This window comes from Homalodisca vitripennis, chromosome X (genome assembly GCF_021130785.1).
Source record: "Homalodisca vitripennis isolate AUS2020 chromosome X, UT_GWSS_2.1, whole genome shotgun sequence".
In the NCBI taxonomy this organism is placed as follows: domain Eukaryota; kingdom Metazoa; phylum Arthropoda; class Insecta; order Hemiptera; family Cicadellidae; genus Homalodisca; species Homalodisca vitripennis.
This window is the reverse complement of record NC_060215.1, coordinates 15240958-15268760: the sequence shown is the minus strand read 5'-3', so window position 1 is coordinate 15268760 and position 27803 is coordinate 15240958. Positions and strand designations below refer to the sequence as shown.

The 27803-nt window shown below is 36.6% G+C and overlaps 1 protein-coding gene across 3 annotated transcripts in view; it reads right to left on the bottom strand.

Annotated features, from left to right (window-relative positions):
* LOC124368723 overlaps positions 1 to 27803 on the bottom strand; it is a 100708-nt gene that overhangs the window by 29368 nt on the left and 43537 nt on the right. For all 3 annotated transcript variants that reach the window (XM_046826037.1, XM_046826035.1, XM_046826036.1), the window contains exons 3-7: positions 25196 to 25377; positions 7692 to 7895; positions 6771 to 6886; positions 4622 to 4785; positions 2849 to 3001 (exon numbers count right to left, since the gene is read on the bottom strand). In XM_046826037.1, coding sequence (XP_046681993.1) covers positions 2849 to 3001; positions 4622 to 4785; positions 6771 to 6886; positions 7692 to 7895; positions 25196 to 25377 — 819 coding nt within the window. The remainder of the gene's footprint in view (positions 1 to 2848; positions 3002 to 4621; positions 4786 to 6770; positions 6887 to 7691; positions 7896 to 25195; positions 25378 to 27803) is intronic.

Here is a 27803-nt window from a genome sequence, read left to right as displayed (position 1 = left end):
AAGTTTATAAATTGTGTCATATTAACTTAAACAATACAATGTTAAATATTTACAGAGTTTCATAATTTATGTACAAAAATTCATCAATGGAATAAAAAGATTTGTCAGTGAACCAGTCTTTCAGTTTCTTCTTCAGAGTTGTGGGTAGACTATTCTTGAGACTATTGAAGAACTTTGGTAGGGCATTGGTAGAGCATTGAAGAACTTTGCTCTGGCATAGGACGGCTTTCTCTTGTAGAGTTCTAGGCGATGTGCAGGTAGAGTAAACTGTTGGGAATGTCTTGTATCATGTTGATGGATGTGGTTAAATCTCTGTAGATTCTCTTGTACAGCATACATAATTACTTCAATTATATAGATGGAGGGTACTGTGAGTATTCCCCATTCCCTGAATGCTTCCTTGCATGACTCTCTTGGCTTCAGCCCAGCGAGTATTCTTACAGCACGCTTTTGTAGGACTAAAACTTTCTGGAGATTCCCTCCTGATGTGCCTCCCCAAACCAAAATTCCATATCTTACACGACTTTCAAAAAGTGCATAGTATGCGACTTTAACTGCCTCTACAGTGGAAATTGTTCTAGTTCTTCGAATTGCATACAAAGCTGATCCCAGTTTGCTACACAAAAACTCCACGTTGGTAGTCCACGACAAGCATTCATCTATAATTACACCCAGATGTTTTGTTGTATAGACTTGCTGTAAGTTTGGCAGTGGTGATAGCTCGTCTTTCTCTCTTCCCAGTATAAGTTGTTTGGTCTTGGTTTCATTGAAAACTAAGTTATTCTTATGACAGTATTCTTGTGCTAAGTTAACAGATATACATCTTTTGATTTCTAGTTGCTCTGTGGTGCTATCACGTCAGCAAAACTGTGTCATCAGCAAACATTACAGTGTAACTATAGTCTTGAACATATTTTGGAAGGTCAAGGGTGAGGAGCACAAACAGGACTGGTGCTAGGACAGATCCTTGGGGCACACCTCTATCCATAGATGATCTCTCAGATTTAAAGGTTCTCGTTTCTCCATTTTTGGTTTCTTTTAGTTCAACGAGTTGGCTTCGGTTAGAGAAATAGCTGCAAAACCATTTTGCTGCCACACCATGCACCCCCAAGGCTTTTAATTTGGATAGAATTAAATCATGTCCAAGACAGTCAAATGCCTTACTAAGATCTAAAAATACACTTGAAACAGTATTTCCAACATCTAGATTATTCACAATGGACACTACAAGATCTGCAAGAGCTGTATTTGTAGATCTGCCTGATATGAAGCCATGTTGCCTTTTGACTAGTAAATCATTTTGTGTTAAGTGCTCAATGAGTCTATTAAGGACTACCCTTTCAAACACCTTAGAAACAGCGGGTAGTAAGGAAATGGGCCGATAGTTTTGGACTACCACTTTGGAGCCTTGTTTGTGCAATGGATAAACTTTTGCAATCTTTAAACAGGAGGGGAAAATGCTTTCAGCCATAGATCTGTTGATTACTTGTATCAGAGGATAAGAAAGTTTTTCTTTGCAATATTTTACCAGTCGTGATGGAATGTTGTCAATAACTGAAGACAGTGTAGGTTTCAATATCGTTAAAATGTTGTGTATTTCCTTAAAATTTGTAGGTTTGAAATTTTTGAGATTACTACCTACTTACTCTCCATGGGATATTATTTGACAATATGTTTGAGGTTAACCTTAGATAAAGTACAATTTTCTGCAAAGTCTTCTCTGCAATGGTAGAAAAGTAATCATTAAAATGATTAGCTAGTTGTAAGGTGTCCTCAACTTTTTTTCCATTGATCTTTAGAGAGGGAGGGGTGAAAGAATAAGTTTTTGGAGCTCTTTCATTGTTTATGATTTTCCAAACTACTTTACTTTTGTTCGATGCTTCAGATATTGATTGTGCATTCAAGTTTTTACAGATACTAATTAATTTTTGGTCATTGTCTTCTTACTTATATTAGCTGCAAGTCTCTTCTTCCTTACCACTCAGGATGTACTTTTGCTGGGCATCTAGAAAACGCTTTTTAAAGAAAATCGCTACTGGGTCAAAGTATTTCTTTTGATTGTTACTTGGAACTCGAAACTTTTTTTCCGGGCAAATTATTTCAATTGCTACCGTAATAGTATTTATACCGAAGAACGCGGATCCCTAGGTAACGTGATTGATTTCAACTGAATTATATTGCATAATCTGTATTTTTACTGGATGATTACTCTGTGACGTTAGTTACACAATCCGCTGCTAGAATGTGTGCCAATTATTGAATCAGCTTATTGACAAACCAGAAACTGTCGGTTTGTTTTGGTCACTTGTCACGTGTTTAAGTGAACCAAAGTAGAAAGAAAACTATGGTCTATGCGTAAGTGTAGCACATAATTATCAACGTAGACAGTTGAAATTTTCATATGAAACATTGTAAAATGATTGTAAAAATGTGTTTAGTTAGATAGTTTGAAATTAAACATGTGCTAATTGTTTTTAATAACTTAATTTTCAACATAACTTAACAATTTTCTATTCAAAAGAAAGAAGTAAACAAGGTTAAGCAGGTAACAAGTATTTGAGTTTATTTTTATAAATATATAATAGTTTTTGATTTTTCACTATTTTAATCACTTAAAACACCCAGCATTCTTTTCAGAGTCATGTAATTTGGGCTCAGCAGTCTTAAACACAAAAAATATAATAAACCTCCTGTGACCAGCTGATCCCACTTCCCAATACTACATTAATCATTGGTATTAACCCAATATATGTTCAAAAATATATTTAAAGACTTTTTATGAAATTTAAAGAAAGTTCTTTACTTCAGGTGACTTCACCGTACATTCTGTTTTGAAACATGGACTTACCATCCATTTCTGGAGAACACAATGAGCTTGCCTTCATCAACAGCTTCGACACAACGCATGGTGTATGTGTTGAAACTGGTGTGATCTTTATAGGTTAGAGTATTGTGATTGATGTTGAAGCGTTCCCATTTTCCCTGGCTCCAATAAGGAAAGCTGAAAACATACGAGCAGGGATGATAACTCAAATTAATTAACGTTAATAGTAACGGTTTAATATAAACAAGCAAAAATTATTTACAATTTTGTTTAAGAAACTTAAGATAGCAATGCTTTGTGAACCCCCTCCCGGTTGAATTCCCACAATGCATTTCAGGCACTATTACGCTGAATTAATTCGGCTGCTCTGTTACGAGATAACACTTCGGAGTTTTCATTATTTTAACAACTCTATGCGAACAAAACTGTTTAAATATTATATAATGTTGTAAAGACTTTTATATTCTCTATAACATGATGATATTTAGAAAATTATTATCCTCATTCACTATGAAAGAAATACCGACTTGGAGCTACCATTTCAGTTGTAAAGAATGAATAACTGATGACACAACTGTAAAAATAACACTTTACAATATGGTGTCAGTAAAACGGTAGTTATAGAAAGTTATATAATTCCAGTAATTCTGTGAGATAAAATCAGCACAAGTTGGAGGAGATTGTGATGAAAAATGATTAAGTCACTGTCAGCGAAGGGATAAATAAATAAAACATTTAATATGATACACCTTGATATCATTCCTGAATAATTTCTAAAAAAAAAAACCAAAAGCCAGGGCAGTTCTTAACTTTGGCGGACCCCAAAACTTTAGTGGGTTTCAGAAATGAAATGTCCTCCATTGATATGTCCAGAGTGGGCAATATTGGCTTACTGAAAAAGCTGGTATATTCACATTAGCCTTGAAATGTGACATAGAGATGAAGCCCATCCTATCATATCCACAATGCCCAAGAGTTTCCAGCAAAGCCTCTTTGTTCACAAGAATACCTTCTGCTCGTGATATTTTACAGATGATGGACAATCCTATTATTTCCGTTACAACAAAGTTTTTCCAGCAATGCTAGTTTGTTCACAATAATGCATTGAAGCGGATAAGATATAGAGATGGTGGCCAATAGATGAGATATACAGTGTGTAGAGCAGTGCAAAGTCAGATTAGTGTCAAAACGCATTTCTTGTGTTTTAGGGTCTAAAATGGTTGAATGCCATATCCTGTTTTATAGTGTCAAATTTAATAGTTTTTAAAAGCTATTGTCACATCAGAACAGTGAGAAAGCAGATTGGTCACATAAAGTAATGACTGTACATGAGATTTCAGATTTTATTTTCTGTTAAAACTATAGTTTTATCATGTTCATACGTTACTAAATTTACTCCTCCCATAATCCGACCTTTTTGCTGTTCCAACCATACCCTCGATTTCATAGTCATGGATTAATGGGTTCTACGGTATTGCAATTTCTGAGACAAAATTGTCTATTTACTAAGGGATGGCTTAGAAGACGAGAGCAAGCTATATACAAGTCAGTTGAGCTGATCATGTTGAGCTGGGAATTACAGTTATAATCCAGGTCAGATCCATAATTGAGCCGGTACATATCATATGTTTACGACTGCACTGTAGAAGTAAATGCTATGTAACTATTACCTAATGCAGCTGCAGATGGTAATAAACGGGGAACTTCGGTCAAGTTCCGACTGATGTGACATATCAGTTATCTTTCGTCTTCCTATAACTATGGCGTGTAAAGTTGAAGCAGAAGAGAGTAAACTACCTGCACTTGCTGTTGGTCACTTGGGCTGGCCACGGTGAACTTGGGACCACAGTTAAATTCCAGGTCATATGTCCGTAGCTGGCATTGTAGAGGTCGGTGGTGCAAGTCGAGTCACTTGAGAAAGCTATGATCACATTTCCATTCTGCTCATCCTGCTTGTATAGCTGGAACCAGAATTTAAATTAAATACTACAGAAAAGCAACAAAGCTACGTCCCTCTCAGATGGAGTGGGTACAGTTGTTATCCAGTAGAGATGGGTCTTTGCATCTGGAACTGCCTCTTCGTAATGCTCCAAAACTGGAATGGGTATGGAACTGTGACAATGAAAGAGTAATAGGTTCCACTGGAACTGTCACGAACGTCGCAACGAATGCCTGCCATTGCAACAAAAAGAAGGTTTCACTGGAGCTTCGTGACAAAACAACCATTGCATCGGATTCTGGACTGGTACAAGCACTGTATGAGATAACTGATAACTATGACAGCCCATCTTTGTTGTAACAAATCCAGACAGGCTATATTTTTATTCTCGTGTTTATCCCTCCCCATCCAATAATATTTGTTATCAATAAAGAATTTACTTGTAATCACACTTTTAAAACCTGTAATAATGTTTTATGGCTTTCATTTATCAACAATTTCAATCCGTAATGATTTAATATTTCTTAAATATTTCCTGCTTTATCTTATTATCAACACTTAATTTTATCTTAACCAAATCAAACATATATTTTGTAATATTGAACCCAAACAAAAAATGTTAGAATACAAATATTTGATGTCACTTGTTTGAAAAATCTTTAGAATATCAACCACCGATTATTACTCTGTATGTCTTTGGGCTTAGCCACGTTGCAATTAAACAAATGTGTTATATGTGGTGCGACGTGACATGAAATGAATATGGCATTTTGTTGCAACAGAATCTCTCAACAGCTGTCGCGAACTCGTTGCAACAGGTTTGGCACCCCCTATTGTCCACATTAACTTTAACCCGTAGCAGCCCAGTTGAGACATATGAACAAAGTAGTATGCACTGTATTTACACCTTTATGTGGTGCTCTCACTTTAAAATCTGGCCTATTAAGGGTTAAACTAGCTAGTATATAAATTCGGAAGAAACAAAATTAATTAAATAAACAAAACAGTGACAAAACCTATCCTGGCACCCAGGTCTGTAAGTGAGGACCTGGATGTTGCCCAATTGGTGCAAAACTTAAGTGCCACCCTGAAACCACTTTAGTAGTTTTATGCATGGCTAGATATACTCTCTTACACCCTAAATTGTAATCTAGTTAGTTATATTATTTGATAAAATATAGGTGTCAACTTTTAAATGCATAAAAATGTTTAAATAAAACTAATTAAACAGGTAATGTTATTTACAACAAGAAATATATTCAATGACTCCAAGTCTCTCTCTCTCTACTTACGTTGGTTAATTTTATATTAGTCTTCCTGATTGCTCTTTTTTATGTAAGGATTTTACATTAGCTTTTTAAGTTTCCAACTTTTATTTCCTACATATGTTATATTTCTTTCTAATTTTAGATTTTTTATCAAACAAATGTATTCCAGTATGTATTTACTCAGGCATTCCATGCTCTGGTCTTGTATCGTTTCTTTTAGAGGTTAAATCTTTTTTTCATTAGTTAATGAAAATTTGGTTAATAATGTTAATTCATTCCCTTATTTTAATTTAAGATTTTTGAGTGTTATCAGTTTAGTGCAGACTGATGAACTAGTTTCTCCACAATCTGGCCGATGCCCATGTGGAGATAATTTCCTAGAAAGATATTTTTGATTTATTTTAATTACTCTGTATGTAAATTTTGGAAATAAATGCAATCAATAAATCAATCAATATTTTGACTTCATTTTACAATGAAGCAGAGATAATTGTCACTGAGAAAAATACCCAAGGTCATGAAATTATTACCAAGGCATAGACATTAAAACCAAACCATATACAGGAATACCTAACCATTGATAAAAATACCGAGCCATAGACAGTAGTACCATGTCTGGTGTTAGCTTTACCCCTTTCTAGGAATATAAAGAAATAGCTTTATTCCAAATCTGAATCTCAGGAATAGATTGAAATGTAAGATACTAACAGAAATACTTTGTATTATCGTATGTACTTACTGCACAGCGATACTGTGGCCGATAATCTGTACCAGCCAAGACACTTGTGTCATATAGCGCAAGGAAACGCTGTCCATCAGTTCCTGCCCAATCTCCCAGGCAGTCGAATGTTACGTCTGCAACAACGTAAACATCTATTAACTCAGTACTTCAACTGCTGTGTGAATCTATTTGATACTAACACTTTCTTCTCAGGCCTTGTGCATCAATTTGACACACAAAGAAATTTTCCTTCAGATCACAGAAATCGTGGTAAAAAATCACTCTAGATCATTATGGTTTATAAGAATAATAACAGAAAATCTCCTTTTATTTCAGTAAAAAACAGCAGAACTTAACCATAAAGTTTTTATGCATTGTGTAACAAATTTATGCGTACATCCCTGAACATACAGAAATATCATGAAGAAATCGATTGAACACAATGTATTATTCAGGTAAAATAATACAATTTGATGAATCAGGTTATAAAAGATATATTGAATTACTTAATGTTAAAATAACAAGTTGCCATTATCTATTTTAAAAACTCGAACCCACAATGCAATAGTTGTCAGGAAAAAATAAACATAAACGCCATATGATTTGCAGTGTTGCCAAGCCATTGTGTTTTTTTATGCAAACCAATTTAATTTATATCTTTTAACAAGCCGAGTGTCAATGGTAATACAGTGTTTTTTTTTTTTTTTTTTTATAATGAATGTAAATTATTTAGGTATGCAAAGCAAGGTACAATGCAAAGTTGTGTGCATCAATACGATAATACGATTCACAAGGGCTGGTATAATTCACAAATTCGATTCACAAAATAGTTAATAAAAACCACATATGGCCTATAGAAAAGCATGTATAAAAGTGATTGGCAGTTCTCGTTTAACAATAATCCGCAGTAGGCTATAGTTTGTACAATACAGTTCCTACCGTTGTACTGATGTGAACATCCCTGGAAATGGACGTCCAGCTGAGGGCCGCCAGCTCGGTCCGCGCAGTTCTCCAGGTGGGAGAGCGCAGGGCTGCACTCCACGCGGTTGTCTGTCTGGTTGTACAGGTCGTACATGAACGTATATTGCCCTGTTATCGGGCAGAATATTTTCCTGATATTTCCTCCTCCCAGTTCCTTGGTTCCTATGGGATATATTTGAGTTTACACGAGTTACAAAAAATGTATCAAGACCAAATTCATATTGAGATGGCAATTTGTGCATATTGCACACTTTTTTTTATCATACATGTTACAAAAGGGCATCCATATGTTTTTCTCTGTTCTCCCTTTAATAACTCCTAGAATAGAGAGTTTGAAGACAGTGCTATGTTAAGAACTTTAATTTCTTCTTTAATACATTTTAACAATTGATTATTGTAATATTGATACTCCATTATACTCATTTATTACTGGTAAAGATTACATGGCAATTTTTCATACATTGTCACATTAAAAACACATCATTGTACACTTCTATGTTAAGAGCAATGCAATCCTTCAGTTTGTCCAAACCTTTAAAAGAAGCAATACATTAAATAATTAAAAAATAAATTTAAACAAATTAATTAATTAATTAAAAACCCCTTTAAACACCAATAAAAGAATTTCCTAAGATCAACAATAATTGTTTAATTCATCATTAATCCCAAAAAACTCATCCACTTCATAAAATGGGTGTTCCAAGAGGAAAAAGCCAATTTGTCTTTTGAAAATAATAAATGACAGTGATCTTAATCCATTTGGCAGTGTGTTCCATAATTTTGGTCCAAGAGAAAATGTTGCTAATGAATATTGTTTGGAAGTCAGTTTTTTGGTTACAATATTGTTTGCGCCCCTTGTGTTATATTGGTGGATGTTTTGATATGTTAAGTTGTTTGACGTAGCCATATAAAGCAACTATGAGTCCGGTAGTAGAGAAAGAGACTTTGCTTCAACACTAAGATCTCAACCGTACCAGTCTCTGATATTAGATTCGTAAACAAGCGCGTTCTGTCCGGTCTGCTGGAGTCAAATGGTACGTACAACTCTCTTTGCTATTCTTGCCTCCCAGCTCTCTTGGACCAAGTCTACATACTCGTATTATCAGTGCCTGTAAGTTCGACATTGCTATTGAAAATGCTTAAGTAGGAGAATAGAACCACCTCTTCCCAAACCTCCATTAAAACTCTCCACAACTAATTGGGTGCTGCGTGGCCTTTCCTCACGGCTCAATTCACCAAATTATCTAAAAGTCTAATGATCTCTGTTTAGTAAATCAATCATTCTTTGCTTTAACATCAATATATTTTTATGCAAAGCCTGTATCCTCAACCTAAAACATTAATTTCAAAAAATGAATACACAGCAAATATGTGACTTTTTTATATCTTGATTACAATGAACACGATAGGCGTTAACATTAAATGTTATTATTGACAATTACCTTGATATCGGTTTTACAACTTTCCCATTTCGTTATCTATTTCAGAATCAGCTTTTTAATGCAGATAGGAACTAGTTTCTTTTTACACTATTATAATATAATGTCTAAAAAAAAACCTTATTTTCACCTATGAAAACAATTAAAATTGCGTTTGCTAAAATCACTTCAATTCCGAACATTTTACAGAACTAAAAGAGGATCAAAAACTTATTATATTAATAATATTAATTGTTTCAATTAATATCAGTAGGTATTTTTTTTTTTGCTTCAAGATGGCCGATTTGCTTGTCTGCTCTGACTAGTGCTCCAACTATTATTTGCTACTATTATTAGGCTTGATATGTGTAAGTTATATGTGCCTAATTGTTTAAATTGTCATGCAATAAGGTTATAAATGAACAGTCTTTTCTTTTGATTTTCTACTAATAAACAAGTTTTAGCAAATTCGATCAGTCTTGTATTGTCAAATAACACCAGTGTCGGTCTGCCTGCATATGTGTTGGATTGGACTGCGTCGCACTTGAACGAACCTGCGCTGGTTTTTTTTGCCACTGCCATCTGTATCGTACATCGTTTTTATGAAGTTAGCACTATATGAAATTCTCAAGAATTCTGGTAGATATATCTTTTGCACGGGGATCACTATTGTGGTGGATCGAGTAGCTGCAACTGGTCTCTGTTATTATACTATATGAAAAGTTAGTTATTCTTGCGAATTACGAAAAAATTTCTATGGATTATAGATTTAGCTTGATGATCATTATTGTGGAGATTTGAATAGCGACAAGTGGTCCTTTGTCATTATATATCTGATAAAATAAAAATAATAAAAGGCCAAAGTCCTTATTATCTCTGGTGCAATGGCTACGACTTGTGAGGAAACCTGCCCTGTTTGTTTAATAAAGGTACTTGATTCTGACGATGGAATTGCTTGTGACAACGAGTGTGAGCGTTGGTTTCATATTGAGTGTGCGTGCGGATGTCTAAATCTGAGTATTCTAAATACGCCAGTGACAATAATGAAAAATGGGTTTGGCAATCGTGAGGACTGCGTACGCATTGCTGATCAGCCAATTAACAAATTGTTATCCCAGATATCTGATTTGTCCTCGAAAATGTCAACTCTGATAGCAACATTAGATTCTATCAAGACAGTGTCCTCTGACGTTGCTGATATAAAAAACGATTTAAAGGCTCTAAACAACAAGTTGGATTCTTTTGAACCACGATTAACGGAGTCTGAGTCTCGAATCACCGTGTTAGAAACAAAGGTATCTGATATGCAAGCTCAATCTGCGCCGGGGGAATCAGCCCTGAGGAAATTCCTTCGGGAAATAAATGAACGCTCAAAATGCCTTTCTAATGTTATAATCTACGAGCTTCCCGAATCTAAATCAAAGGATGCAAGTGATCGAAGAAATATGATCTGGAAAAGGTTCGGACTGTGGTCTCTACGGTGTGTCCGAGTGTTGATACAAAGAACCTAAAGGCGTTCAGATTGGGGGCGTGGTCCAATAGCCAAGGTGGGTGTCGCCCGCTAAAGGTGATTCTAAAGGACCAGTTTGAGTCTAGGAAGATAATAGGAGAGTTTCGATGAAAATGTGGTAAGAGCCTTGGACGAGTCTTTTGCTAAGCTTGTCTTTAGGTAGGGACAGAACTAAAAGAGAGCGTCTTCACCTAGCAAAGTTGAGAGAAGAGCTTCATCAAGGACTTCTGCTGGGGAGGTGAATTTAACTATTAAGTTTGTGTGCATGGAGTTCCAACAATTGTACAGAAAAATAAAAAAAAAAACTAGGAACTTTCAACGGTCAGAGGCCTCTTTGTATGTTGTATCAGAATGTGAATGGTCCTTAGATATAAACTGTCAAGTCTTAAAGTTTTAGCTCCTTTGTGGGCTTACGATGTACTTGTTTTTTGTGAAACTAATCTTAATGAAGACATCAGGAACGAGGAATTGGGTCTGAAACAATTATAATATTTATCGAAAGGATAGGAATGAAGAAACCAGCTCCAAGCTGAGCGGTGGGGGTGTTTTGGTGGCAGTGTGCAAGGAGTTGAAATCATGGTCAGTCCATACCTCCCGCACCTGAAATTGAATCTTTGTTTGTAGCAGTCGGTTTGTTTGAATTTTTTGCGTTGTGGTGGGTGGGGTTTATATTCCACCAAAAATCATCCCCCCGGTGCCTATGCTGCCTATTGTGAGTCCAGTTGAAGAAGCTTTTACTGAGCGTCTCGAAGTATAGTGGACATTATCATAGTGGGGGACTTCAATCTTCCAATGATCGACTGGCGCAATATGAAGATGGGTAACAATTTTAATTTAAGTGCCCAATAACATTTTTGACATGGCCACAAACATTAGATCTTCAACAATATAACAGTACTCTGAACGAGAGGGGAGTCATCTTGGACTTGATCTTAGCCTCAATGAAGTGTACCTCGGTGAGCCCTGCCGTTGACACAGTATTGCAGCAGGACAGACATCATCCTGCCCTGAAATTAACTTCGGAGTTTATTCTTCCTCTATACAACGGGATCCTAAGCGATTTCAAAAGGACTTAAATAGGTGCAATATGGATAACGTCTTCTCATGGATTCAGGATACTCCCTATCCTGTTCATTGTGTGATGATGTGGAGACTGCGTTCATTGGGCTTTTTGCCAACAACTGGGACAAGTCATCGTTGAAAATTCCCCCATAAGATATATTGGAAGTAAAAACGTTTCCACGCTGGTTCTCGAAGGAATTGGTGAGTTTTGGTTACCAGGAAGAAGATTGCTCATAAGACTTTTAAATCCACTCTTAGAGATGAGGACTACTGGCGTTTTTGTGGATTGAGAAGGTCATGCAGTGTTCTCGCTAGGGTGTGTTACGATTCATATATTCAGAGGTTGAATTCGGCAATCCCGGAAAACGTCAAGGCTTTTTGGGCGCATGTGAACTGTCAAAGAAAAAACCTGGGATACCATCAAGATTGATTTACAATGACGTTAGTACGCAAGATCCTTCAATAATGTGTGACTTTTTTTTCCAGATTCTTTGCATCTGTGTACCGGTTGCCAAGAAGTAATCCCTCTACATACCCTCCTCAGTCAAATGCAAGCTTGTCATCGTGCTTTGTTGATTGTACTGATATGGAAAAAAGGCTTGAAGCTCTGGACCCCTACAAGGGTTCTGGCCCTGACTGTATACCACCCAGAGTCATAAAAAATTGCTCTAGTGCAATTGCCCCCCACCTCACTATTTTTTTCAATCTTTTGATGAGTAAAGGAGTTTTCCCCCAGAATCTTAAGTCTGGTTATGTTACTCCCAATTCACAAATCTGGTGACTTGGGGAATGTTCAAAACTACAGACCTGTAGTTATACAGTCGTGTCTGGCCAAGATATTTGAAAGCATCGTTTTGGATTTCATTTCTTTTTCTTTGAGGAGCTTTATATTTGTCCCGAACAGCATGGGTTCTTTGCGGGTCGCTCCAACGTCAACTAATTTGGCTGTTTTTCATAACACTGTAATCCGGTCCTTCTCTAGGGACACTCAGATCGACACAGTCTACCTGGATTTTCTCTAAGGCTTTTGATCGCATTAGCCACGTCCACCTGATCAAAAAACTTGAGGCCTTTGGGATCCATGGTGTTTTGCTTGACTGGTTTGAGTCCTACCTTAATAATAGACATCTACAAGTGCGGTTTGGGGGAGCATTTTCTGAACCGATACCCGTTCTGTCAGGCGTACCTCAGGGCTCACTCCTGGGACCCATTTTGTTCAGCCTGTTTATTAATGATGTGGGCGACAGCTTTCAACTAATTTCTTGTTGTTTGCAGATGATGCTAAGGTCTTTGTTGAGATAACTGGTCCTGATGATTGCCGTAGATTGCAAAGTAACTTGGATGGTCTTGTAGAATGGTGTGTGTTGAATGACATGGACTTGAATCCGGACAAATGTTTTGTGATGACATTTGCACGTTCTCCGGTCAGCTCTTGAGTATGGTTATACTATTGGGAGGTGCCCATCTGAAGCGAGTGGAGAGTGCAAAGGACCTTGGAATAATAATGGTACCTAATCTTGACCCTCGGGAGCACTTGCAACATATTTCTAAAAAAAGCCAACGCTTCCCTTGGATTTGTCATAAGAGCCTCACGTGATGGTCTTTCTGTTCCCTCATTGAGACATCTCTTCATCTCGCTGGTCAGACCACATCTGGAGTATGCGTCCGTGGTGTGGGCTCCTTTCCAGAAAAACCATTGTGACCTACTGGAAAGAATTCAGATAAGATTTTTGAAGACAGTTGGAGTCCGGCTGGGATTTAACTATAGGGAGGTTCCGGTGACAACGCTAAGGGATGCTCTTGGACTGCCCCCCTGCTGGAGTCAAGAAGAAGGTATCTGGACCTGATGTTCCTGCACAGACTGCTAAATGGTAGTATCGACTGCCCCGATCTCCTCGGCATGGTAGATCTGCGTGTTCCAGTCGGAGGCACCAGGTCGAGAGACCTCTTTGGAAAGACACATCAGCTAACCAGCTACGGCTACCACAGTATTCATCCCTCGTTTACTGAGACATGGGAACTCTGTTTCAGCACGGGGCCGACTTCTTTGGCTCTTCACCCACTACCTTCAGGGAAAACATATTGCACTCGTGATTATTCAGGAAATTTTATACTTATTCTTTTTCTAGTCTTATCTTCTTTTTGTTCTTAGGCATAGCATTTAAAAATGTATTTAGATCAAATGCTAGTTGGTCCCATTGTAGTTAATAGCATTTATATACCTACATATCAGTAATGTTCTTGGGTTGGTTGAAGTCAATTGTTGTTAGAGAGTATTTATTGATTGTTGCTTAGTTTATACTCTTTGTTGTTACTATTTGTGTATTTAAAATAATTATTTTGTTGGAAATTATTTATATACATCTTGAAGCTATCTAGTAAATATTGTTGTTAACTTATGTTTGTAATTTGTACTTTTGTATGTACTAGTTGCTTGTTTGTACATTTGTGTAAATGGCACTGACCGTTGATAAATAAATAAATAAATATAGGTAGTACCTAATGTAAATCCAACCCTCAGTACAATAACCAACCCTCTGCATATTAGAGCTGTACAAGTGGTCATCTTAATTTTTGGTGCCATAAGACCAATGTCAAACTTCAAAGACTTTCATGATACTATTTTAAAGTCATCATTATGGAAGATTTCTCATATTAACGATATGATCAATACGGATACAGAGGATTTTTAGTTTTTTTCATTATTTTTATTGGTTACTGAAAAAACCTCAAACTTTTTGTACTCCATCATTTCCACTTTATAAGAAAAACCAAAACACTTTGGATATGTATGAATCGTACAATTAATTATATGAAATTATTATAGTTATGGGACCAATAATTTATTATATACCATAATTATAACTCTACAAAAAGAAACAACAAAGAAAGCATGAAAGTATTTTAGGTTTGACATTATTCTTATGTGATGAAACCCAAGGTTGATTAACTACAGCCCTTAATCTGAGATCGCTTCAGGAAATTGAACACATTATTTTACTTTTGTTTCTTCCAGCTAAAGTTTCATGGAATTCTGGTTGTTGACTTCTCACACATGTTTCCACCTGAAAACAGGCCATAAGACATGCTCTGGCCATTGTGATTGGTAGCATCCGTTTAGTGTGACTGATATAGTGATTTTGCAATTTTGTATTTAGCAGGCCTCAGACGCAGCGCTTTTTTTCTTGTCTCTGGCCAAAGGTGTCTGGGAACTTTAGCGTTGCATATTATTATCAGGGCTCAACAAATTTCCTTTTTGCTCTTTTGTTGTTTTAACTTTGAAAGTTGTGTTATGGCATTTAACCAAGCTCTGTGTCGATTGTAATGCTGAGATCTATGGCACTCATACGATCCCAAAGCGTGAAACGGAACTGTCAAAGATTCGTGTGACGATCGGGCACATCTTGAATACTTCAATGTTACAAAAAGCCAAATAAAGTTATATAAGCTATTGTTATGACATGGTAGTAATAAAGATCATAAAGCAGAGAAACGGAGCTGTTCAATTAAAGGTGCCACTATTGTTCTTGTTAAGGTTCACAAGGTATCCTCCTCCAAAGAGTTAAGAAATACTGATATAGGTTTATTTCCATGACTAGAATGAAACTAGGAGGCAGATGCAATTCTGCCCTGATGAAATTCACATGGAATCCTCATCAAGTCAAGGAGGACTGATTTGGGGCTTTCGTACCTAGTTCAAAATTGCAAATTTGATGATTATGAATATGTGTTCCTGAAAATCAATTTGCTTTGCTTGAAGAATAGTTAAGAAACAAATGAAAAAATTCACCCCAAGTTTAAACACAGGCAAAAATCCTAATCCACATGATTTTTTAAAAATCTAGAGTAAATGAGGGGTGTGCTAAATTTGTTTATGGGTACGACTTGCCTGATGGTGTCAGAGTTTCCTCTAAGCAAAATCAGAGTACATTCATGACCTCTGTAGAAATCTGAGAAATTATCCACGTTGCTCTGACCTTAAAAAAATTGATTAAACCTTGGACTTATAATTCTAAAAGTTTCTATGAGATCATACGCACATATTGTTAAATAAGGCCTAAAATCAAATTGTGTAAATCAATTTTTAAATGAGTCACATACGAAATACATTTTAATCTAAGATTTGATTTATAAACATGCTGTTATATATCAAATAAAATTTGTTCAATTCAAAAAAAACTATTTAAAAATTAACATTATTAATTACTGAGCTCTCATGTTTCTTAAATATGCTCAGTAAGTATTAAGTAATAATTCAAAAAAAGCCGTTAGAATATAAAGTTTTCAATATACGAAAATTGTATTGCTTAACACATATTATTTCATATAGGTCATTATAAAAAAAGTGAAATTATATTGGCCATTGGGAGGTAGCATACATTGGAGAGTAAGATAACTAAGATAACATGAATAATGACTAGGCCAAAGTTCGAGGTATATTCATTCGTTTAATAGTTTATGATAATTTAGTACTGTAGTTATTATTTACAAAATCATGAACTGTAGATTATGCCTTGAGGTCAGATAGAAAACTGGTTTTAGTAAGCATTTTCAGACAAAATATCATGGTATTAAGTTAAATAGTTTCAAAAGATGATGTGATGTAACCAGTGAGATATTTGGCATACAACATACGGTACTGACACAGCATATTCCTACAAATCACTGAAATTGTCTGCATACTAAAACGTTTCCTCGTGAAAGTACGTATAAGAGTGATGTGGAACGTTAATGCTAACCTTTATGTTTATGGATTTCTCACTTTAATGATAATTGTCATTAAATGTATTGTGGATTTCCATGGCTGGGCTGAAAAGTTAGAAATCTTTTCTCAGCGACCACTTATGACCCAAAGGTAAACTATGGGTATTTCACGGCTCAATAAGTAATATTTAACTAAAATTTTTTCATAAGTTCCAAAATGATATTCCACGAGTTCTTGCAATTGGTTATCAATCACATCATGTGTCTCATTCCTTATCAGAGACAACAAGTTGGCCTCTCATAACCTTTGTATACTTATATAACACATCTAGTCATCAATCACATTATGTATCACATTCTCTATCAGAGACAACAGGGTTGCCTCTCAAATTCTTTTTATACATATATAACACATGTTAGTCTTCAATCACATTATGTATCTCATTCTCTATCAGAGACAACAAGTTGGCCTCTCATAACCTTTGTATACTTATATAACACATCTAGTCATCAATCACATTCTCTATCAGAGACAACAGGGTTGCCTCTCAAATTCTTTTTATACATATATAACACATCTAGTCATCAATCACATTATGTATCACATTCTCTATCAGAGACAACAGGGTGGCCTCTCAAATTCTGTTTATAAATACAATACACATCTAGTCATCAATCACATTATGTATCTCATCCTCTATCAGAGACAACAGGGTAGCCTCTCAAATTCTGTTTATACATACAATACACATCTGGTCATCAATCACATTATGTATCTCATCCTCTATCAGAGACAACAGGGTAGCCTCTCAAATTCTGTTTATACATACAATACACATCTAGTCACCAATCACATTATGTATCTCATTCTCTATCAGAGACAACAAGGTGGCCTCTCAAATTCTGTTTATAAATACAATACACATCTAGTCATCAATCACATTATGTATCTCATCCACTATCAGAGACAACAGGGTGGCCTCTCAAATTCTGTTTATAAATACAATACACATCTAGTCATCAATCACATTATGTATCTCATCCACTATCAGAGACAACAGGGTGGCCCCTCAAATTCTTTTTATATATCTAGTCATCAATCATATTATGTAACTCATCCTCTATCAGAGACAACAGGGTGGCCTCTCAAATTCTGTTTATAAATACAATACACATCTAGTCATCAATCACATTATGTATCTCATCCTCTATCAGAGACAACAGGGTGGCCCCTCAAATTCTTTTTATATATCTAGTCATCAATCACATTATGTAACTCATTCTCTATCAGAGACAACAGGGTAGCCTCTCAAATTCTGTTTATACATACAATACACATCTAGTCATCAATCACATTATGTATCTCATCCTCTATCAGAGACAACAGGGTAGCCTCTCAAATTCTGTTTATACATACAATACACATCTAGTCATCAATCACATTATGTATCTCATCCTCTATCAGAGACAACAGGGTAGCCTCTCAAATTCTGTTTATAAATACAATACACATCTAGTCATCAATCACATTATGTATCTCATCCACTATCAGAGACAACAGGGTGGCCTCTCAAATTCTGTTTATAAATACAATACACATCTAGTCATCAATCACATTATGTATCTCATCCACTATCAGAGACAACAGGGTGGCCCCTCAAATTCTTTTTATATATCTAGTCATCAATCATATTATGTAACTCATCCTCTATCAGAGACAACAGGGTGGCCTCTCAAATTCTGTTTATAAATACAATACACATCTAGTCATCAATCACATTATGTATCTCATCCTCTATCAGAGACAACAGGGTGGCCCCTCAAATTCTTTTTATATATCTAGTCATCAATCACATTATGTAACTCATTCTCTATCAGAGACAACAGGGTAGCCTCTCAAATTCTGTTTATACATACAATACACATCTAGTCATCAATCACATTATGTATCTCATCCTCTATCAGAGACAACAGGGTAGCCTCTCAAATTCTGTTTATACATACAATACACATCTAGTCATCAATCACATTATGTATCTCATCCTCTATCAGAGACAACAGGGTAGCCTCTCAAATTCTGTTTATACATACAATACACATCTAGTCATCAGTCACATTATGTATCTCATCCTCTATCAGAGACAACAGGGTAGCCTCTCAAATTCTGTTTATACATACAATACACATCTAGTCATCAATCACATTATGTATCTCATTCTCTATCAGAGACAACAGGGTGGCCTCTCAAATTCTGTTTATAAATACAATACACATCTAGTCATCAATCACATTATGTATCTCATCCACTATCAGAGACAACAGGGTGGCCTCTCAAATTCTGTTTATAAATACAATACACATCTAGTCATCAATCACATTATGTATCTCATCCACTATCAGAGACAACAGGGTGGCCCCTCAAATTCTTTTTATATATCTAGTCATCAATCATATTATGTAACTCATCCTCTATCAGAGACAACAGGGTGGCCTCTCAAATTCTGTTTATAAATACAATACACATCTAGTCATCAATCACATTATGTATCTCATCCTCTATCAGAGACAACAGGGTGGCCCCTCAAATTCTTTTTATATATCTAGTCATCAATCACATTATGTAACTCATTCTCTATCAGAGACAACAGGGTAGCCTCTCAAATTCTGTTTATACATACAATACACATCTAGTCATCAATCACATTATGTATCTCATCCTCTATCAGAGACAACAGGGTAGCCTCTCAAATTCTGTTTATACATACAATACACATCTAGTCATCAATCACATTATGTATCTCATCCTCTATCAGAGACAACAGGGTAGCCTCTCAAATTCTGTTTATACATACAATAAACATCTAGTCACCAATCACATTATGTATCTCATTCTCTATCAGAGACAACAGGGTGGCCTCTCAAATTCTGTTTATACATACAATACACATCTAGTCATCAATCACATGCATATCATTGTCTTATAACCTTTTTAACCCAAATGTAAGCAACTTCAGTACTGCATTTACTTTTTTGAGAGACATGTGACGAAATTCTGTCAACAACCATGCATGCCAGAAATACCAGTGACAATGTGACTAAACTTTATCACTAGCGGCACATTCAAGAAACGTCATAGACGATTCACCGCCACCAGTTATTTAGGCTTCTTTTTCATACTTTTAAGCCTACCTAGTTTCAACGTGTGTCACTTTATAAGTTTATTTTTATACTCTTCTTTTAAAATTCTGAGATGTTTGAAAAATACAAGTATCAAATTCGGAACAAACAAACAGAAATAAATTATTATCAAAATGGTCTGGATTTGTTTCACTGATTGCTGACTGATCCAGCAGAAAGTTGAAGAGCGTACATTTCTGGAGAAGAGGCAACCACCCGAGTTCTGAGAATTGATACCGACACAGTTCTCAGAATGCAACCTTGAACAACACGAATCTAATGAATTGTCGGCTCTACTAATATTTTTACATTTATTCCCGCGTTTACGAAGTAAATAAACACAAAAAGACAGCGGAAGGCAACTCAGCTTGTTCACGACATTGTTGCCACGCACTGAGTCACTGACATGACGCGACTTGCAGGTAGAACTAACCGAGATCAACTTGGACTACTGAGTCAACCTTGGATTACTGTACAAGACGTCAGAGCGACTCACGAACACATCGTCGATTAAATTATCGCGACACCGTCGATTACATTATCGTAACATCGTCGATTACATCATCGTAACATCGTCGAGTACATCATCGTAACATCGTCGATCTTCATTTACACTTTCACGGACCTAGTTCCGTTTGGAGATTTACACGGTTCCATGACACGATTCCCGGTTTATCCCGGGTATTTCTTCCGGTGCGTTTAATTCCCGACTTGTTCCTAAAAAATAGCTTAAAAGTATGTAATTTCATTATACCTGTTGCTAGATTTTAAAATTGAACACTTGACTCTGCATATAGACGTAATATTGTTGCGATCTTATGTACGAGGTTAATCAAGACATGATTTAATGAGTAATAAATAAAAATTAGGGTCTTTTAAACACCTTGGGTAACCTGAGAAGTGAAACGATAGTTCTTCAATAAGGTATTTAATTAAGTGGTCAATTCATAACCGATAATTAATTACATGAATTTCAGTAAAAGTTTTATGACAGTTTTAATAGATAATAATATATGGTAATGTTACATGACATAAACCTGCTTTAATTTTACTTCCTGGAATGTCTCTACATAAAATAATATCACTACCAGTTTGCAATTTTAATCAAACAACACATTGTATTCAATTAGTATAGAACAAAATCGAGTTCAAAATTTCACAAAAACAGGCGATTCGCTGGTGATGAGTTTCATCGGAAATCCCCACGAGTTTGAAGGTCGGCCAATTATCAAATTGTTGCTGATAAACTCTGCTCGAACACACAACAAAGCGTTTGACTCACCTTTGGCATACGGACCGCTACGACGAGGACAGTGACGAAATGTTGAGTCACATTGTAATCTGTGATTAAAACGTGGATTGCATACTAAATACTCATATACTCCGCGATATTAAACGTCAATCTAGTGATGGCGACCATCGAAACTCACCGACAAACCCAAGGAACATCAACGGACAATCATGGTCACAATTTTTTGGGAACGGAAAGGCATTTTCTAAGAGATTGTTTTGCTAAACGTGACGACAGTAAAGGCCTAAACCATTCAAAACAACGAGTTACGGTTTTTAAATGTGCCGTACCATCATCTCGGGTAAATGCTCTCTGGCGGGGTCGTTTTGCTTCACAACGCTCAGCCTCATTTAGTGGGGATACGGGATATTCGAATATATTGCAATGCGAATAAATATCCGAATAATTATTCATTAGAATCATTCGAATGATTTCATTCAACATTATTCTTAATCTATTGAATTATATCCAGACACTGCAAAAAACTGAATAACAAGTATTGTCATTATTCATACTGTGGGTATATCGGAAAAATAGTAGGAATGTATTCTTTATTTTTTTTTGCAATTATTATCTTTAATAAGCAGGAGGAAACGTGTCACATGTGGCGGTTTAAAACTATTAATTTTGTTAAAACAACTCTAATAATAATTGTATAGTAACAGAATTTTACAAAATGTTTAATAGTTTGACTTTGTGAAATAAACCAATTTATTGTTGTTATTTACACTTCAATACATTTACAAAGAAAATGGCGTTCATAAAATATATGACCTAAAACTCATTGACAGAAAATAGTAATGACTCAAAAGTTTCTTTTATCAAGATAGAAATGAATCAGGTATTTGTTTAAATCCAATACAAACGGTCATTTGTCCAACAGTATTCAATAACATCTATTCGTTAAAAGTAGTTCAAATAAATTAATTAGAAGTATTCTTCAAACGCCATTCAACGGGAAATATTCTAGTTCATTAAAGTATTCGAATACGTTAATAGAATTATTTATTCGAATTAGCGAATACTTTTCAATTCGAACACCTCTCCACTAGGCCTCATGTTGCAACAAGAACAGAGAAGCAACCGACGACTTTCATTGGCTATTACTGGACCACCAGTAACTCGTACAGCTCTGACTAAGCCCTATCAGACTTTCATCTCTTCCAACTCTCTTAACGTGTAATTAATGCGCCTACAGCAGCAAATTAACAAAACCTGCTCAATTAAATCGTGTTGAAAATTAAACGTTTCAAATAGTGGTTTACAACAATTAGATCATGACTGTAGGACTCCATAACGAACTAATACTGATTTTTTTGAACTGCATGTCAAGAATCAAAATTAAGGTGGTAATGTAATAACAATTCAATTCTACAATTTTATATTCCAAAACAGTAAGTTTGTATCTTGTATAAAAACTTGGACTTAATCGCATCACAAGTTTCCGAATTATGAATTTGCAAAATTGTAATTCGGTTGAAAAGCGTCAAAACGGTACATTTTGCGTTGTTATCGACATAAAACCCGGAAGTTATTGTTTTTACACAATTTGCTTTTATGTCCCTAAAAGCAGAAATAAACAAAATCTATTTTATTGTAACCGCAACTATCGCAGCTTTACTGGTTAGTTTGTGGGTAGCTTAACTTTCAAACTTTGTGTAGGTACCTAAACATTTTGATTCGATGGTATACGCCAAGTAGAGAATACATTTAGGACCTTTCTATGGAGAGTTACCGCACAGGCGGACAGGCAGACCACACACGATTTTGTGGAGAATCTGTTGGGTAATTAAGGCTAAACATACCACAAAAGTTTACGACATTTATCGGCTAGATGGCAGAACCTATGTGGCAAAAATGATTACCTGTTAATTCCTGTAATGTTCCATCGATTTTAATTTTTAAAACTGATTTGTAAACTAGATAATCATAGAATATAATGCAAAGCATCAGAAAAAAATACTTATTTATTTATAATAACAAAATTATTGTACGTGATTCCTATTTAAAATTTTAAAATTAAAATTTGCAGGTAGTCACTTCGAGGAGAATAATGTGTTGAGTAGTTCGAAAAAAATCTATTCCCTTACTCATCACAAAACGGTTCACTTAACTAATTAGAATGTCCCAGGCTATTGTCTGGAGTGGCGGTACTGCACGGAGAACGTTTATCGGGCGTCCCGCGTGTTTGACACGGATAACAGTTCCCAATCTAATGTTCGCCCGTAAAGCACAAAACGGTTCACTTAACTAATTAGAATGTCTCAGGCTATTGTCTGGAGTGGCGGTACTGCACGGAGAAGGTTTATCGGGCGTCCCCGCGGGTTTGACACGGATAACAGTTCCCAATCTAATGTTCGCTCGTAAAGCACAAAACGGTTCACTTAACTAATTGGAATGTCCCATGCTATTGTCTGGAGTGGCGGTACTGCACGGAGAACGTTTATCGGGCGTCCCGCGGGTTTGACACGGATAACAGTTCCCAATCTAATGTTCGCCCGTAAAGCACAAAACGGTTCACTTAACTAATTAGAATGTCTCAGGCTATTGTCTGGAGTGGCGGTACTGCACGGAGAACGTTTATCGGGCGTCCCGCGGGTTTGACACGGATAACAGTTCCCAATCTAATGTTCGCCCGTAAAGCACAAAACGGTTCACTTAACTAATTAGAATGTCCCAGGCTATTGTCTGGAGTGGCGGTACTGCACGGAGAACGTTTATCGGGCGTCCCGCGGGTTTGACACGGATAACAGTTCCCAATCTAATGTTCGCCCGTAAAGCACAAAACGGTTCACTTAACTAATTAGAATGTCTCAGGCTATTGTCTGGAGTGGCGGTACTGCACGGAGAACGTTTATCGGGCGTCCCGCGGGTTTGACACGGATAACAGTTCCCAATCTAATGTTCGCCCGTAAAGCACAAAACGGTTCACTTAACTAATTGGAATGTCCCATGCTATTGTCTGGAGTGGCGGTACTGCACGGAGAACGTTTATCGGTTTTCCCGCGTGTTTGACACGGATAACAGTTCCCAATCTAATGTTCGCCCGTAAAGCACAAAACGGTTCACTTAACTAATTAGAATCTCAGGCTATTGTCTGGAGTGGCGGTACTGCACGGAGAAGGTTTATCGGGCGTCCCGCGGGTTTGACACGGATAACAGTTCCCAATCTAATGTTCGCCCGTAAAGCACAAAACGGTTCACGTAACTAATTGGAATGTCCCATGCTATTGTCTGGAGTGGCGGTACTGCACGGAGAACGTTTATCGGGCGTCCCGCGGTTTTGACACGGATAACAGTTCCCAATCTAATGTTCGCCCGTAAAGCACAAAACGGTTCACTTAACTAATTAGAATGTCCCAGGCTATTGTCTGGAGTGGCGGTACTGCACGGAGAACGTTTATCGGTCGTCCCGCGGGTTTGACACGGATAACAGTTCCCAATCTAATGTTCGCCCGTAAAGCACAAAACGGTTCACTTAACTAATTAGAATGTCAGGCTATTGTCTGGAGTGGCGGTACTGCAAGGAGAACGTTTATCGGTCGTCCCGCGTGTTTGACACGGATAACAGTTCCCAATCTAATGTTCGCCCGTAAAGCACAAAACGGTAAAGTTATTTAAATTAAACGTCTTAGTCTCCTGTATATTGACGTACCCGTAACCAACCGCTCCTATGTGCGTTCAAGACGATTTTCTATCACATGTGTTAATGACGACAGAAGTGATCGAAGTCTGCTGTGGATCAAAAAAGAAATAAACTCAACAGTCACAATAATTTGGAATAAAATCTAAAAATGAAAAAAAAAAATCCGTGTGATTTTTTTAATTTTAAAGAAAATTATAAATTTCCATGTTTTAATGTTAAAACAGTATACCTGTTTTAGTTAAAGTGAAAGAAAACAAGCTAACACAGCTAATTTAACATACATTGTTGAAGATTCTCTCTCATTGGATCTTATTAATGAATTTAAAAAAAAACACTTCATTAATAATTCATTACATTTTATTATTTGGAGGACTTTTGGTTGCAATAAAACATCGTCGGATCCACATAACTGAAATCAAAATATACCACTACATTTCGAGGGTTGAAATGTACCTTCTTTCAGGTGTAAAAACATTGTGTTTTTACACGTGAAGAAGGTTGGCGATTTCAATCCTCGAAACGTAGTGATATACTTTTTGTAAAATATAACGATAGCAAATGTCCGAAATCTATTATCCTTTCAAATCAGTTATTGTCAACAATAAACTTTAAACAAACGAATGGTAAAACTATTACTTGTGAATCTGTACTCACGGAACAGTGTGATTTCCTTGAAGTAGTTCCGCTGGAAGTAATCGCCTGTAGGACATGTGTGACGGGCAGCCTCTTCTGTCAAGTAGCACTGGTCCAAGCACGTAGGACAAGTGTGCACCTGAAGCACGTTCGCAGAGTGCAACTTTAGGTGGAAACAGCGCATGCAGGCAGTTCCATTGAAGCTGCAACACCAGTCTGTGTGTATTCATCGTAGCAATTGCAAAGAAAGACAACATCTCTGGTACAGTAAGGAGTGGTAAACTTTACATTGATATATATGTTATACAATACTCTCCGATAAATAACAGTAAAGAAGTTCCATTTTTTTGCGACGCATAACGTTGTAATTGGATCAAAAAGGCTTAAGAGCCGGCTGTAGTGAAACAACCTTGAATTTTACCCCCTGGAACGACGTTAAACTTGTCACAGCGCTGAAGAGCCGGCTGTAGTGAAACGACCTTGAATTTACCCCCCTGGAACGACGTTAAACTTATCACAGCTGCTGAAGAGCCGGCTGTAGTGAAACGACCTTGAATTTTACCCCCTGGAACGACGTTAAACTTGTTACAGCGCTGAAGAGCCGACTGTAGTGAAACGACCTTGAATTTTACCCCCTGGAACGACGTTTAACTTGTCACAGCGCTGAAGAGCCGGCTGTAGTGAAACGACCTTGAATTTTACCCCCTGGAACGACGTTTAACTTGTCACAGCGCTGAAGAGCCGGCTGTAGTGAAACGACCTTGAATTTTACCCCCTGGAACGACGTTAAACTTGTCACAACTGCTGAAGAGCCGGCTGTAGTGATACGACCTTGAATTTACCCCCCTGGAACGACGTTAAACTTGTCACAGCTGCTGAAGAGCCGGCTGTAGTGATACGACCTTGAATTTACCCCCCTGGAACGACGTTAAACTTATCACAGCTGCTGAAGAGCCGGCTGTAGTGAAACGACCTTGAATTTTACCCCCTGGAACGACGTTTAACTTGTCACAGCGCTGAAGAGCCGGCTGTAGTGAAACGACCTTGAATTTACCCCCCTGGAACGACGTTAAACTTATCACAGCTGCTGAAGAGCCGGCTGTAGTGAAACGACCTTGAATTTTACCCCCTGGAACGACGTTAAACTTGTCACAACTGCGGAAGAGCCGGCTGTAGTGAAACATGTTGCAACTTTGAGACAACATTCTTCTTTGTAGTTATTTTCGTTCGCAAACGCGGTGTGGACAGGGGACTTCGATGCTAGTTATATCACCGGTCATAACTGAAATTTGTTTATAAGAAGTCATAACAAAGACCATAAAGAACTTTTTTACTGATAGTTTGACAATAAACAAGTAAACCCCAGACTAAAGGTGTGTCGAAAACAGCTACAAGAAAAGCAGTACGCATAAAGTATAGAGATATGCCTAGATATCATTGTAAGCCATTATTTAATCAAATGCAACTTCTCACACTTCCAGCTATATATGTTTTAGATTGTTTATTGTATGTAAAAAATTGTATACAACACTTCGCATTGTGTGATAATCTCCATAAGTATTTTACCAGACAGGAAAACTATATTTTTATTAAATTTAATGAACATTCAGGAAGTCTTAAAAGCTGTTATTATATTGTACAACAGATTTCCAACTGATATAAAGAATTTGCCTTACTAACAAGTATAAATTAAAACTGAAAATTTCTCGCATTGCCAACCCTCTCTACAACACTACAGAATTCTTAAACTTGGTAAATGTGCAGTCCTGTTTGTTTTTGAATGACTTTATAGATTGCAAGATTTATCTTGCTGTATCAATTTTTTAGTTGAATATTGTTATTTTATTCTAGCTTGAATATTTTTGTATTGTTTATAGGTTTACTTTGTCATTTCTAATTCTATGATGAAACTGATGGCATGTTTATATGTTGTAGAGTCAATAAAATCTTGATACTTGATTCTGATTCTCAGCAGTTTCGCGATTTAGACAGTTCGGTTGTAAGGAAATAGGGTATTTGAACGGTTTAAATGAAAAACACTAGTTGGACATAGACAGTGCACACTACTAATCTACTGCCAACTCAGCAGTTTAGCATTAAGGAAACAACAGCTTGTGAACTATAACTGCTATTTCTGCCTATTCCTGTTTCTGGAAGTTGATCTTCTAAACTGTTGTTTGCAACAGTTTGTCTAAAGCGTTCATAACACAATACGTACACTATAATAAATTTAACAAAAGTTTAATTGGAATGTGATGGAAACTGTTGTTACGGAACGGTTTAGCATAAACAACAGCTAAGCGCAGACCTGTCCAGTGCGCAGACGTAGTAACTGACGCCACGGCGGAAATCCACTAATCGTTTCCGCCACGACGAGCGAGCGCCAAGGCCGGAAATATAATTTATAATTGAGCCCTGATTGCGGCTATAACCATCGAATGGTTAAGAATATGCCATTTACTTTCATTACAAAAGATATCACTTGGTATATAGATTATAAGTTGTGTCTAGCGTTTTTTTTTATTGAGGACAGGTTAAAACATCTACACAGGCAGGACAGCCAAGGAAGCTCTGCTTTATGACACACATCGCCATCGACAACGTGATAACTAATATTCCTGGCACCACA